Source organism: Cryptotermes secundus, unplaced genomic scaffold (genome assembly GCF_002891405.2).
Source record: "Cryptotermes secundus unplaced genomic scaffold, Csec_1.0 scaffold614, whole genome shotgun sequence".
Taxonomy (NCBI): Eukaryota; Metazoa; Arthropoda; class Insecta; order Blattodea; family Kalotermitidae; genus Cryptotermes; species Cryptotermes secundus.
In genome coordinates, this window is record NW_019728501.1 from 1,909,202 (window position 1) to 1,921,648 (window position 12,447).

Consider the following 12,447-nt stretch of genomic DNA (forward strand, 5'->3'; position numbering starts at 1 on the left):
AAGCTTATTAAAGGAGTGAAAAACAGGGTGTCATGTAGAAGTCTGTTTGGTGAATTTAAGATTTTAACAGTAACTTCTTTGTGTGTGTGTGCGTGCGTGCGTGCGTGCATGCATGCATGTCTGTGAGTGATCTTATGCTTTTTAAAAAAGAATGAGATCTACACAACTCATTATTCTGACATTCACAAGTATAACAGTAAAGGAAAACAGAATTTATGTGTACAAACATGCAACACTGTTCATTGCAAAATAAGTGTAATTAATATGGGAATTAAAATACATAACAGCTTGCCCCCTGAATGAAAAGAATAGAAAATTTTAAAGTTTTAAAAAAATAAATTAAAAAGTTATTTCTTACAAAACTGTTCTTATTCTCTGCAGGAGTTTTTATAGTAACAATGAGGAATGGTAGTTGGTGGCTCAGGTTAGTTCTGATGTGGTGTGGTTGTATATAGATGATATAAGTGTATGTGTTGCTTTTTATTGGATTGTTGGGGGATGTCATCCTCGGTTGCTAGCTTCAGCAAGGGGACAGTGATCCTAAGATGATTATATTGTTCGTAGTCTTGTGTATCATTTTGTACATTTTTAAGATTTGTTTACTTGTAGTGCTTTAGATGGCTTAAACTGACTTGTCCAATTTACTTGTGTAACAGTTTACATATGTAAATAAAATATAAATTATGAATTGTACATTAAGTCAGTGATGTGATAAATGCAGGTGGTGAAAATTTATTCAGGCCATCTTGATGTTCTGTGGATAATTTTCACCACCCATCACATACTGTGAATTTATGTATACTTTCTTTTATACATGTATGGATCAATCATTAGTAGTCTGGAAGTCTAACCACAATTGCTGCATCAGAAGAATATTACCTCTGAAGACTTAATCATGACACCTTTATGACTTTAATGGTTGTAGTTGCATTAATATTATACTGTATATATATACTATATACAGTATGTATATTTTTAAGCTGTGGTGGAACTTTATGCAGGACATGCATTTGTTAATATCTCATCATCATTCTTTCTGAAAATCTGTTTTCCTGTAAGCTCCATTTTTAAGTTGATGCTTTCAAGTTAATCTCTTCCACCCTATTTTATTTTAAGTTCTATTTGTTTCTATTTTGTTTTTGAATCAGTGATCAAGATTTAACCTAGAACTCTTTCACTACTAATTACTAAGCATACTGGACTAGATGTTAGTATACACTAATGATCTTTTGAAACTATATCTGTACCATCAAATTAACTATTCCCATATATATTTCTAAGCACTTACTAGCTGATACTGAAGAGTAGTCCTATGTTTAATATAATATTACTTTTTTTCTGAAGGAATTGCTGGAAGCTTCACCCAGAGAATCATATCCTGAAATTGTATCAGATGAAGACACACTAACAAAACAAACTGATGTACTGTCAGATATTCACCATGGAACTAATTTACAACTGGAACAAGAAAGTTTCCACCACGACATTATTTCTGAACAGAATATATCTTTACAGGTGATTACACATACCTCAGAAGTATTTTATAGTAAGGACTAATGCCTGGAATTTGACCCTTGTTAGCCATTTGAATTACCATGCATTTGTCTAGTGAAGCTAAGTCCACCTCAACCAGCTGATGATCACTGAGTTGGTCTATAAGTTTCCCACCATGTATGAAACTCGAAAGTTCATTACTGTATTCACAAGAGCTCACAACTTCACCCTACTTTGGTATGGATGAACCCAGCCTGTACTCTTGCATTCTAATTCCTTTAAGATTCAATTTAATATTGTAGGATTTCAGGTTCTCACAGTGGTGGTTATGAAGAATTCAACAGACTACATGGTCTTATATTCCAGAAGATAAAACTCTCCATTTTAAATATCCTTGCATCTATGGCTAGGTCTTCCAGATGGTTTCTTCCTTTCAGGTTTTCCACCTGAAATCTTGCATGCATATCTGATTTATCTCTGTGTACCACATTCTTCTATATCTCATAGTCACTAATATGATATGTCTACAATATTATATTTAAGCATCCTGTTACATCCACACAATATACAGGGTGATTCAGAAAGATGGACACAATTTCAATTGGCTATATTTCCTGAATTATATGTTACATTTGAATTCTGTAAATTACACTTGATTATACATACATGGAAGTTTATAGATGTTCAGTGTGCCGCCCCCTCCTCCGGCTGCACGGATAACATCTAGACGGTAGCTGAATTCATCCTACACTCGATGACAAATATCCACTCGATGACAAATATCTTGTGTCACTGAGTTCACCGCAGCTGTGATACAGTTTCTTAGGTCATTCAAATTTGTGGGAAGAGGTGGTACACGCCACACAGTTGTTTGCGATAGTCCAAGTTCTCTACTAGCACTACGGGTTGACTTCATTGGGCTGCGCTCAAAGTTCACTTGAATGCACTCCACGTTCTCCTCCAATACACGCGATCGGCCCGGGATGCAGTAATGGAAGGCACTAGCGGTAGTACTAGAAACTTTGTAACATCCTCTTTCAAATGTGCTTTACAGAATTCAAATGCAACATACAGTTCAGGAAATGTAGTCAATTGAAATTGTGTCCATCTTTCTGAATCACTCTGTATATGAGACAAACTCCGTCTTAAGTGCAACAATTTAATTGTAGTTCTTTCTTCTTCCCTTCCTCCACACTACATGTTTCGGCCCTAAATGGCCATCATCAGGTGTGTATTCTTACGTAGCTGCTACACTGCTCGTAGTTTTAAAATTTAAAATCACCAGTCTTTCCAATTGTATGTATGTATGTATGTATAAAATCTTTGTTAACCCACACGCATCAGTTTGATTTCTAAAATTGGCACTATTTTAAAACTTCAATTCAAATTAAAATGTCTACAAATGTTCTGTTCTTTTTCTTTTTCCAAATTTTAAACATTTTTTTAGAAATTTTAGAAATCAAATTGATGCATGTAGGTTAACAAAGATTTTATACATACATACATACAATTGGAAAGACTGGTGATTTTAAATTTTAAAACTACGAGCAGTGTAGCAGGTACATAAGAATACACACCTGATGATGGCCATTTAGGGCCGCAACATGTAGTGTGGAGGAAGGGAAGAAGAAAGAACTACAATTAAATTGTTGCACTTAAGACAGAGTTTGTCTCACATATATGATATGTCTAATGGTATTTGGTGAAGAGCACAAATTATGAAGTTCCTCATTATCAAGTCCATGCAATAATTTGATCTAAACAGTACAGACTTGAAATAACGTCTGGGTGATGATGCTAACCCATAGTTACATATTATATAGGTACAGGTGAAAGGTAAAGTTGTCCCTTTGCTTAACTAATTAAGCACTACACCATGAAGGTGTATGGGGGAGTGAATGTATAGATCCATATTTTCTTGACCTCAGCAATAGCTGGAGGTGAGTAGTCAGGTTCACGCCTCTGCCTCTTTACCCCCAGGGAAAGAGCCCCCAGTAACCATCGGATAGGAGGTTGGGTGGACCCCAGAGCCGGTCTGGACATGTGAAGAACAGAAAATTCTTGACCCTACAGGGACTTGAACTCCAACCCCTCAGTCGTCCAGCCCATGGATAGTTGTTACGCCAGTTTAACATCTTTATTATAGGGATCTGTGATAGGTGAAATACTCTATTGGTCTATCTGGAAGAGTAAAAATCCCATAAAATAAATATATCAGTTCAGTTTTGAGGTTTGCTTTGTTTACAATGTTTTTGTAGTTTAGCTTGTTAGCTGTGTGAGGAACTGGACAACAGTGAGGAAACAAGGCTTTAATAATCTAATGAAAGTTGGAAATATCCAGATAGCATGACAATTCTGGGGCATTGGTTTGCTTTTGTTTAATTACCTCTATAATTGTAACATTTCCTGAAAAATTGTATTAGCCATGAAATGTGTTAAGATTTTTCTACAACTTTTGTTCAAATAAATATTAAGTGACATATGCCCAAGAAATGCACAAAAATAAAGTAAGTCTTTTGAAAATGTCTATTATTGTTGCCCAATTTTAACGAAGATTGGAATCTGCTGAAAGTTTCTAGTAAAACTCCTCAGTACTATATTTTATGAAAATCTGTTTAGTGGTTCTCAAGTTATTACATGTGGACAGATGGGCATATAGAATGATGAAGCTAACAGGCAAATACCTTTTAAGGTTTTCGTTGAAAATGCTCCAAAAATGAACACAAGTAACAAGTTAAATGAGAAAGAATGCTATCTGTTAATGAACAACATTATCAAAATTTTACTTAGTTATTCCTGGTTGATAAAGCTCTGTCACGTTAGAAGGTACATCCAAATATGGAACACTTCTTAAGCCAGGATTTGTACTCTGGGTAGGGTTTTTGGGTATAGTTTTAAGAAGCCTTCACCAGTTTCAGCAATTCTTATTTGTTAAGTGGTTTGTAAAATCAGTTGGAGAATAATACAAAATATTTGGTATGTTTTGTAATTTTTTAAAGAGATTCGCTGCTGTTTTTTAGAACTAACTAACTTCATGGAGCTGAGCCTTTCTAGAGATGCCACCAGTCCCTCAGCTACTGTAGAATTTTCAAATATTATATGGAACCTGAGGGTGTATTACCATGTTCGCAGGAGCCCTCCATTGGTCCCTATCCTGACCCAGTTCAATCCAGTCCATTCTGCTCCATCCTGTCACTCGAAGATCGATTTTAAAATTATTCTTTCACGTAGGTCTAGGTCTTCTAAGTAGTCTCTTTCCTTCTGGCTTTCCCACCAATATCCTATATGCATTCCTCTTTGCTCCCATTCATGCTACATTCCCTGCCCATCTCACCCTCTTTGATTTGGTCATCCTAATTATACTCATCAAAGAATACATGTTATGAAGCTCCTCATTATGCAGTTGCCTCTAGCCTCCTATCACTTCATTCCTCTTCTGTGCAAGTATTCTTCTCAGCACGCTCTTCCCAAAATCTTCAGGATGTGTTCCTCCTTTAATGTTAGAGACAAAGATTCACATTCATACAGAATCACACGCAAAATTATGGTTCTGTATATTCTAATTTTTACATTTTTTAGACAGCAGATGAGTTGACAGAATGTTCTTGACTTAATTGTAGCAAGCATTAACTGAATTCAGTCTCCTCTTAATTTGCTCTTGAACTTAATATTTATTTGGTGCTGTCGTTCACAAATATTTGAACTGTGCTTTATTTCCAAAAGTTTTATTAGCTATCTTTATGTTATGATCTTTTCCTGTGTTCTGATGATGAGACATCACATATAATTTGATTTCTTTGGTTTACTTCGAGACCAAACTCCTTACAGGCATCAGAGTTTCTGTATTTTTCTTTACGGTATCTGTGTTATCTCCCAGTAGATTCACATCATCAGCATAGACCAGTAGCTGATGTATCCAATTTAATTTTAGTCTCACCTGGTTTTCCTGTAACTATTTTAGGTAGGGAGAAAATATTCACAGTATTTGGGTATATTCTCACAAGGTACCAAGCAAGCTTTCTTGTCACATGTTACCCATATAGCACTAATTGGGTATTCCTATTCTGGCTTATGATGCATATAGTCCCAAAGATGATTACCAACATTTTAAAGGAGCTTGCTGTGTATGTCTTCAGGACATACTATATGCTCTCATAACCTATAAGACCACAATCTACATGTTTGCTGCTTTTTATGCCTCAAATCTGATTTAGTTTCAAATTTTTTATAATTTTATGATCCACAGGAACCTATGAATTTAGCAAAAAATTGTAGACGAACAGGCTATGATGAAGAAAGTGTCGAGAAAACCAGAGATGCAGAGTTCTGGAGTAAATGGAGCAAATGTTATTCAAGGCATTCACATGTAGTACGAAGAATTTTCATTGTGATTCTCAATGCATGTGTATTAGGTTATCTAATAACTGCTATAATGTTTTATAATACTCAAGGTAAGATAATTATAATATGATAAAAAATAATATGCATTTGAATAAACATAAGTATTTGCATAGCGAATTCTCAGTTTTCAAATATGTTTAGAATCATCTGGTAACAGTATCCAGAATATTAATATTATGTGCCAAAAAATACATATTATTCATATATAATGATTGATGATAAAACTGCAGATCTTGCCAAATTAAACTCGAATGTCTCTTATGGGGTCTGTAAAATAACTAAACTGATATAAAAATGTATGTATTTGTGTGAGTGGTGTGGGGTGTTTGGCTTGTGTGCTGTGTGCTGTGTGTGTCAATAATCTTTAGTGACTATGGTCGCCTTCAAAGTACTTTCCTTCTGTCTTTGCCATGTCTGGAAACACTGTTAGAAATCATTTCAAGAAAGCCCTTTTCAGTACTGTTATCAGATAGGTCTCAATGTTTTCAAGAGGTTTAGAATGAAATCCTTTCAAGGGAATTTTTAGTTTTAGAAGCCTAGAAGAGAGAGACAAATAAGAAGTAGGTAAGTATGTGGATGATCCATCATTGGTCTGTCTTTAGAAGGAGCTAGAAGTTTTATTGCCAAAAATGCTGTGTGGAAATATTAATTTCCATTATGCAACAGCCACTCCTACAGCAACAAATCTGATCTTTACTGATGTACATACCATCATACACATTTATATACTTGGAGGAAGAAATTCATAATAATATCAAAATGACTGAACAGCATGATTTTGACATCTGCACTTTCATGATTTCTGGAGACTCAAGACTTTTCCATTGGAGAATTTGATGTTTTGTTTCTAGCTCATACTGAAAGACACTAGATTCATCGCTGTCAACTTCTTTAAAAAAGATGGAGTTCATCTAACAATCTTTCCGAAAGTTCTTAGAAAATTCATTTCCTTCTAATTTTTGAAAAGCAAATCATCACACCAATAAAACTCTTGCTGGAACCACAAAATAAAATGAATCTAAGAGACACAATACTGCTGAGTCATGTAGGGGCATGATCCATCCTATGCAGACTCACCAGTGCATCAATTGCTGCCATTCATTTAATTGCCAGACTTCATGTGCACAGATGTGTAAAATACAGTTTCATGTGATGTGAAACATGGTTGCAGAGAATGTGTATCCAAAAACAAAATGCTGAGGAAAATATTTGGACATAAGAAAGCTATAAGATAGATGGAAAGTGAAGAAAATTACATAATGACTAGCTTTTTAATTTAGTTTAGTCAAACCTAGAAAGTTGTGATGAACTGAACATGAAGCTCATATGCATGAAATAAGAAATACATATAAAGTTTTGATACAGAAGCATTTTTTAGAAGCATCTAATGATGTCCTGTGGATGTATGTATAAAAAATGTTGTGGCTTTACTCCATGAAGAAAAAATGTGAACTGAAAATGTTTGAAAAGGAACAAAAGGTACTTTGACCTGTGTGAAGACAAATAAATGGTGAATGAATAAATTAAATAGTGGTGAACTTTCCAATTCTTACTGTTCTCGTAGTATTATTATGGATCCTGGATCACAAGAGATATGAATGGTCTGAAGATGCAACTTGTATCTGAGAATGACAAATGCATACTGAATTTTGGTAGGGAAATTTCTTGTAAAGTAACTATTAGGAATACTCAGATGAGGCTGTGGGTTTAATAAATGAATATATGGATTGCATTGAACTTGCTCTGGATAGAGTTATTTGGGGAACTTCATGTTTTAAAGATGTCGAGTATTTATGTTCCTATGTCTGTCATTCACTCTACAGAAATATTTTAGAGAAATTTTTCCAATACTTCAGTGAGACCAGGCACTAATCACTACATACAGCAGACATCAGCAATTAATGTACTATTTCTTGGGAATATAATTTTTTTAGTTTTATTTATACTGAAGGAGGTTGGAAATATCTTTCTTAAATTGATGTAACTGTTTTACAAAATTTACTATGTCTGCTTCTGAAGATCTTAATGTAAAGTTACCCATAAGCAACACTTTAATATAAACTATTTTTTAATAATGAATACTTTGTATTTCTTAAGAAAATATCTGAAGTTTAAAATATTAGATTTATTGAAGCACAGAACAAAGAGAAAGGCTGTGAATACACATATAGGGAGGACTTTTAGTGTGTGGACCAGGTCCATGGCGAGGCACATACAAATTTTGTTGATGAATCAGCATGCCTGATGGCTGATAGCGTTTGAAATAAAGGGAAGTAATTAACTTGTGGACCGCTTGACAGTATTATGTTATGTGATGAGCAGTGTGGGAGTTTGTTTATGATTTCTCAGCAGTAGGCAGCAGTAATCAGCTCCATTAGCTATTTGTTCTTAGCTACAGTTAGTGCAAAGTGTGGTACGTCATGGTGCGGTACACTTTAGAGCAACATATTTCTGTATGCTACCCATGTGAAATGTGGATCTGCTAGAAAGTGTCGGTGAAAACTTTTGGTGTAAATTTCTTGATGAAAGAGTTCCCAGCAGACAAACAATTCACAGTTTGTTGAATAAACTTAGAACAACTGGGCTCTTAATAGACAAGAAACAAAAACGTGTCAAGCACTTATTGAGAAGTTAGATGCCATAGGGGCCAGACTTGAACATACACCTAGAAAATCATTGAATCATCTAGCTCAAGAGACTGGAGTGCCAAAATCTCGTTCTAGAATGGCAACACAACTGCTGAGGCCATCCAGTGAAAGTTTGTCTAGTGTGTTATAAGAGCAAGGATTGTTGTACCTGTGTTTTTAATGAAACAGTTAATTCTGAAAAATATATACATGTAGAGAGGACAGAATTTGCAACATGTCTTGTGATCTGTGAATTGTAACTACTTCATTCAGAACAATATCGGCCATCAGGCATGCTGATTCATCGCCAAAACTCATATGCGCCTCAGGACAAGTGACAGACTGGCTGCCTTGAAGCGCAGAGCCATAGACCCCATACACACACTAAAAATCCTCCCTGTATATTTATTTATTTATTTATGTGTCTATCTATTTACCTATTTGTTTGTTTGTTTATTTATTTAATTATTTTATATATTTTTATTTATTTATTTGTTTGGTTATTTATTTATTTACCTTGGCACTAGATATGTGAGTTTCAAAATGTGGTTTGTATTTTGACGTATCTACTAGTCTTGAGAATAAAGTATGAAATATATTTAGTCATGTTAAAAGTCTCTCTAAAATGAACTAATTTTTCTTCCTTTACAGGAGATTGTGACTTAGAATGGTGTGATGGAGTGGGGCTGCTAATCATACTAATGGTGCTTACATATTTGGGACTTATATATTACAGCATCATTAAGAAATTCTTTGGCATGTTGATATATAAGCACATATTGATACCAATCCATGAATGGTGGAGCAGACTAATGACATATCGGTAAAGAAGTTTCCATTTTAAATGTACTTTTTTCTATATAATCTTGAAAATAATCCAAATAGGCATGCAGTCATATGATGTCTTGAATTTTCTGAGAACTGGGGTCATGGGTTTGAATCCCAAATGTGACATGAATGTCCATGTTATTCTGTATTGCCCTGTGTTGCTGGAGATCTTGTGTTGGTATGATACTCCATCCAAGAAAACTTGCCAGTTGAGAAGACCGAGGCTCAAGTGAGACCAAATTAACAAGAAGAACATTTGTTAAATATTCAGCTCTTCTTCCAAAATTAAACATCTTACTTTATTCTTGTTGTTAATGCTTTAAATATTTGTAAAACATTTGATGGGTTCCCATGGTCGCTAAAATTGTCAAAATCTTGCATTTCACATGCTCTTTTTGAGGGGGGGGGGTTGTTATAAAAGCAATGCAAGCAATTAAAATATAAATTCCCTTTTCTTTTACAAAGATTTTGATACTTGATACTTCATAGTTTTTGATGAAGTTCAACAGAAATCCCATGAATGGAACTTGTTTTAATTCTCACCTTCATGAGATGAGTTTCTCAAACCACTTGAAGGTCTAAAGAATGTGAAAAATATCTTGTTACAAACAACTAGAGGACTAATGAAGCAAGTTTTATATAAAAGTAGCAATGAAAATATAATTTGTCTTTTGGCTGAATTAAATAAAAATTATGGCATACACACAGCCTTGAAATGTGTGTAACAGTACAAATGACTCCTTGATGTGTAACATCATGGAACATGTGCCCATTCCCCCCCCCATTGTGCTGGATCATTCTCGTCTGCTTTGTCCTCTCTCTTCGGGTGTCATGGTCACCTTTTTTTGTAACCTGCATAAATAACTGAGCTAATTCCTGAATGCACACACTTCTGCCCTGAAGACAGATGCAACATATTCCTCTGAAATATCAGTGTTCATGTACAAGTCTACACTTTAACAACCCAGAAGGCTGCAGATTTAAAAATATCAATGAAATCAAAATACCTTGTCTTTCTGTTACAGGTATTTGAAAACAGCATCATATTTATTGCCGTTGGGAGCAATAATAGTGTACCTCATTTTGGATACACTTGACAACACTGAGAGACTGAAATCGTGTATTGGTGTGGTTGTGATTATGGTAGTAGGATTTGCATTTTCTCGGCATCCTGGACAGGTAGGTTCTCATCATTCAATAGCCAAAAGTTTATTGCTGGTTCAAATATAATACACATTTCTGCATAAATGTTAGAAGTTATTTGTAATCATAATTGTAAAAATGGAACTCCTGAAAATTTTGATGGTGATATACTCTAGCTCTCGTTAATAAAGTTGATGATAATTTGAAACATCACATCCTGATGACGGGGACAGGAATGGTCCTGAAATATTCGTCATTTTAAACCAACTGATATGGCTGAGAGCCTGAGGATATTTTATTAACTGAAAAAAGCCATTAAAAAATGAAACAAGTAAAGGAAAACAGGCCACAGGATTCATGTAAAGATAATTGCATTACTGTGTTTTGAAAGTGCAGCATGTAGTAAGAAAGAAAATATGCCTCAGATTCGATGGCGGCCAGTTATTTGGGGCTTGTGTATCCAGTTTGTACTTGGCTTGATCTCCATTCGTTGGTCTGTTGGTCGAAGCATCTTTCAGTGCATTGGCAACAAAATTGCTACATTTCTTGCCTACAGTGATGCAGGATCTACATTTGTATATGGTGATCTGCTCATTGACAATGGATATTTTGCATTCAAGGTATGTATATAGAAGACAGTTATCTTATTGGAGAGTAGGCATTATCCCATAAATTTATATTTTTGTGCTTGTGTGTGTGTGTGTGTGTGTGTGTGTGAGAAAGATTGTGGTTCTGTGTGTGTGTGCGTGCATGCGTGTTTGCGCAAATTTTAAAATCTACAAACCCCCAGCTTCTGAGACAAAAATTGCAATCATGCAGCTGAATTTTACATACAGCTTCCAGCTTGAATATTGGGTCCTAAGTAGTTCAGTTGCAGCAATTCAAGAGACTGTTGACTGGACGACCAGATTTCAGTTCTTGGCATTGACAGTTATGTCTTTTCCACTCCATATCCAAATTGGGCCCACCCTGCCTCCTCTACTAATGGGTACTGAGTGCTTTTTTCCCCAGGGGTGAATTGGGTGCAGAATGAAGCACATCACCTACCTACATCTGGTGTTAAGGCTCAAATGCTTTCAGCAGTATTGCAGTATTCCCTATATACCTCTGAAGCATGGAGCTAGGCACAAGGGCAATTTAACCTTTTCACTCAAACATATTGTGACATGTCTAACCGTTGCTGGGCAATGGGAGGTGGAATGAGTTACTACAAAGACAGACTCTGGATAAACGGTCAGTTGCCGGGTTGCGCAACAGTGGAATCAAGGTTATTCAACAGTAAGGAAAGCGATGTTCCTCTGTGCCGTGCCGAGCCGATGTGTGCTGGTTGCTATGCAGCAATAAACAACTCATGGCAGTGCAACCCAGCAGCTGACCGTTTATCCAGAGTCTGTCTTCATGGTAACTCGATCCACCTCCCGTTGTCCAGCAACGGTTAGACATGTCACAATATCTTATCTACCAGTCTCTTTAAACTCCAGTAATAATATTCTCCCATCTATACCACAGTCTTCAAAGTGATCTCTTTCCTTGAGGTTCTCCAACCAAATTTTCGTATTATTATTTACCTTACCCTGTATATATACTACTTGTCATGCCTGCCTCATACATACATACATACATACATACATACATACATACATACATACATCTGTGTTTCAGGATATTCATAAGTGCAATCTGTGCTGAATGTGAAACATGACACAAGCATACTGCTTGTATATGTGCTGTTGCTATTCACAATTCAGTATAATGGTATTTCAGAAGTTTTCAAAAAGGAAATGTCATTGAAAAAACTGATGATTATGATGATAATGACACTGTTAGAATTTTTAGACCCATTTTATGTTCATTTTACCTTTATACATCTTTTCTTTAACAGTTCTGAAGTATAGTACATTCTAAGAATTCACAAAGGGGAGGTAAGAACCTTCAAAAGTTTTTCATAAAATTA

At 35.4% G+C, this 12,447-nt stretch overlaps 1 protein-coding gene across 1 annotated transcript in view; it reads left to right on the forward strand.

Annotated features, from left to right (window-relative positions):
- LOC111865234 (uncharacterized transporter YutK) overlaps positions 1 to 12,447 on the forward strand; it is a 40,276-nt gene that overhangs the window by 5,739 nt on the left and 22,090 nt on the right. The window contains exons 3-7 of the mRNA XM_023853125.2: positions 1,345 to 1,515; positions 5,741 to 5,945; positions 9,174 to 9,345; positions 10,376 to 10,529; positions 10,919 to 11,113. Of these exons, the coding sequence (XP_023708893.1) occupies positions 1,345 to 1,515; positions 5,741 to 5,945; positions 9,174 to 9,345; positions 10,376 to 10,529; positions 10,919 to 11,113 (897 nt within the window). The remainder of the gene's footprint in view (positions 1 to 1,344; positions 1,516 to 5,740; positions 5,946 to 9,173; positions 9,346 to 10,375; positions 10,530 to 10,918; positions 11,114 to 12,447) is intronic.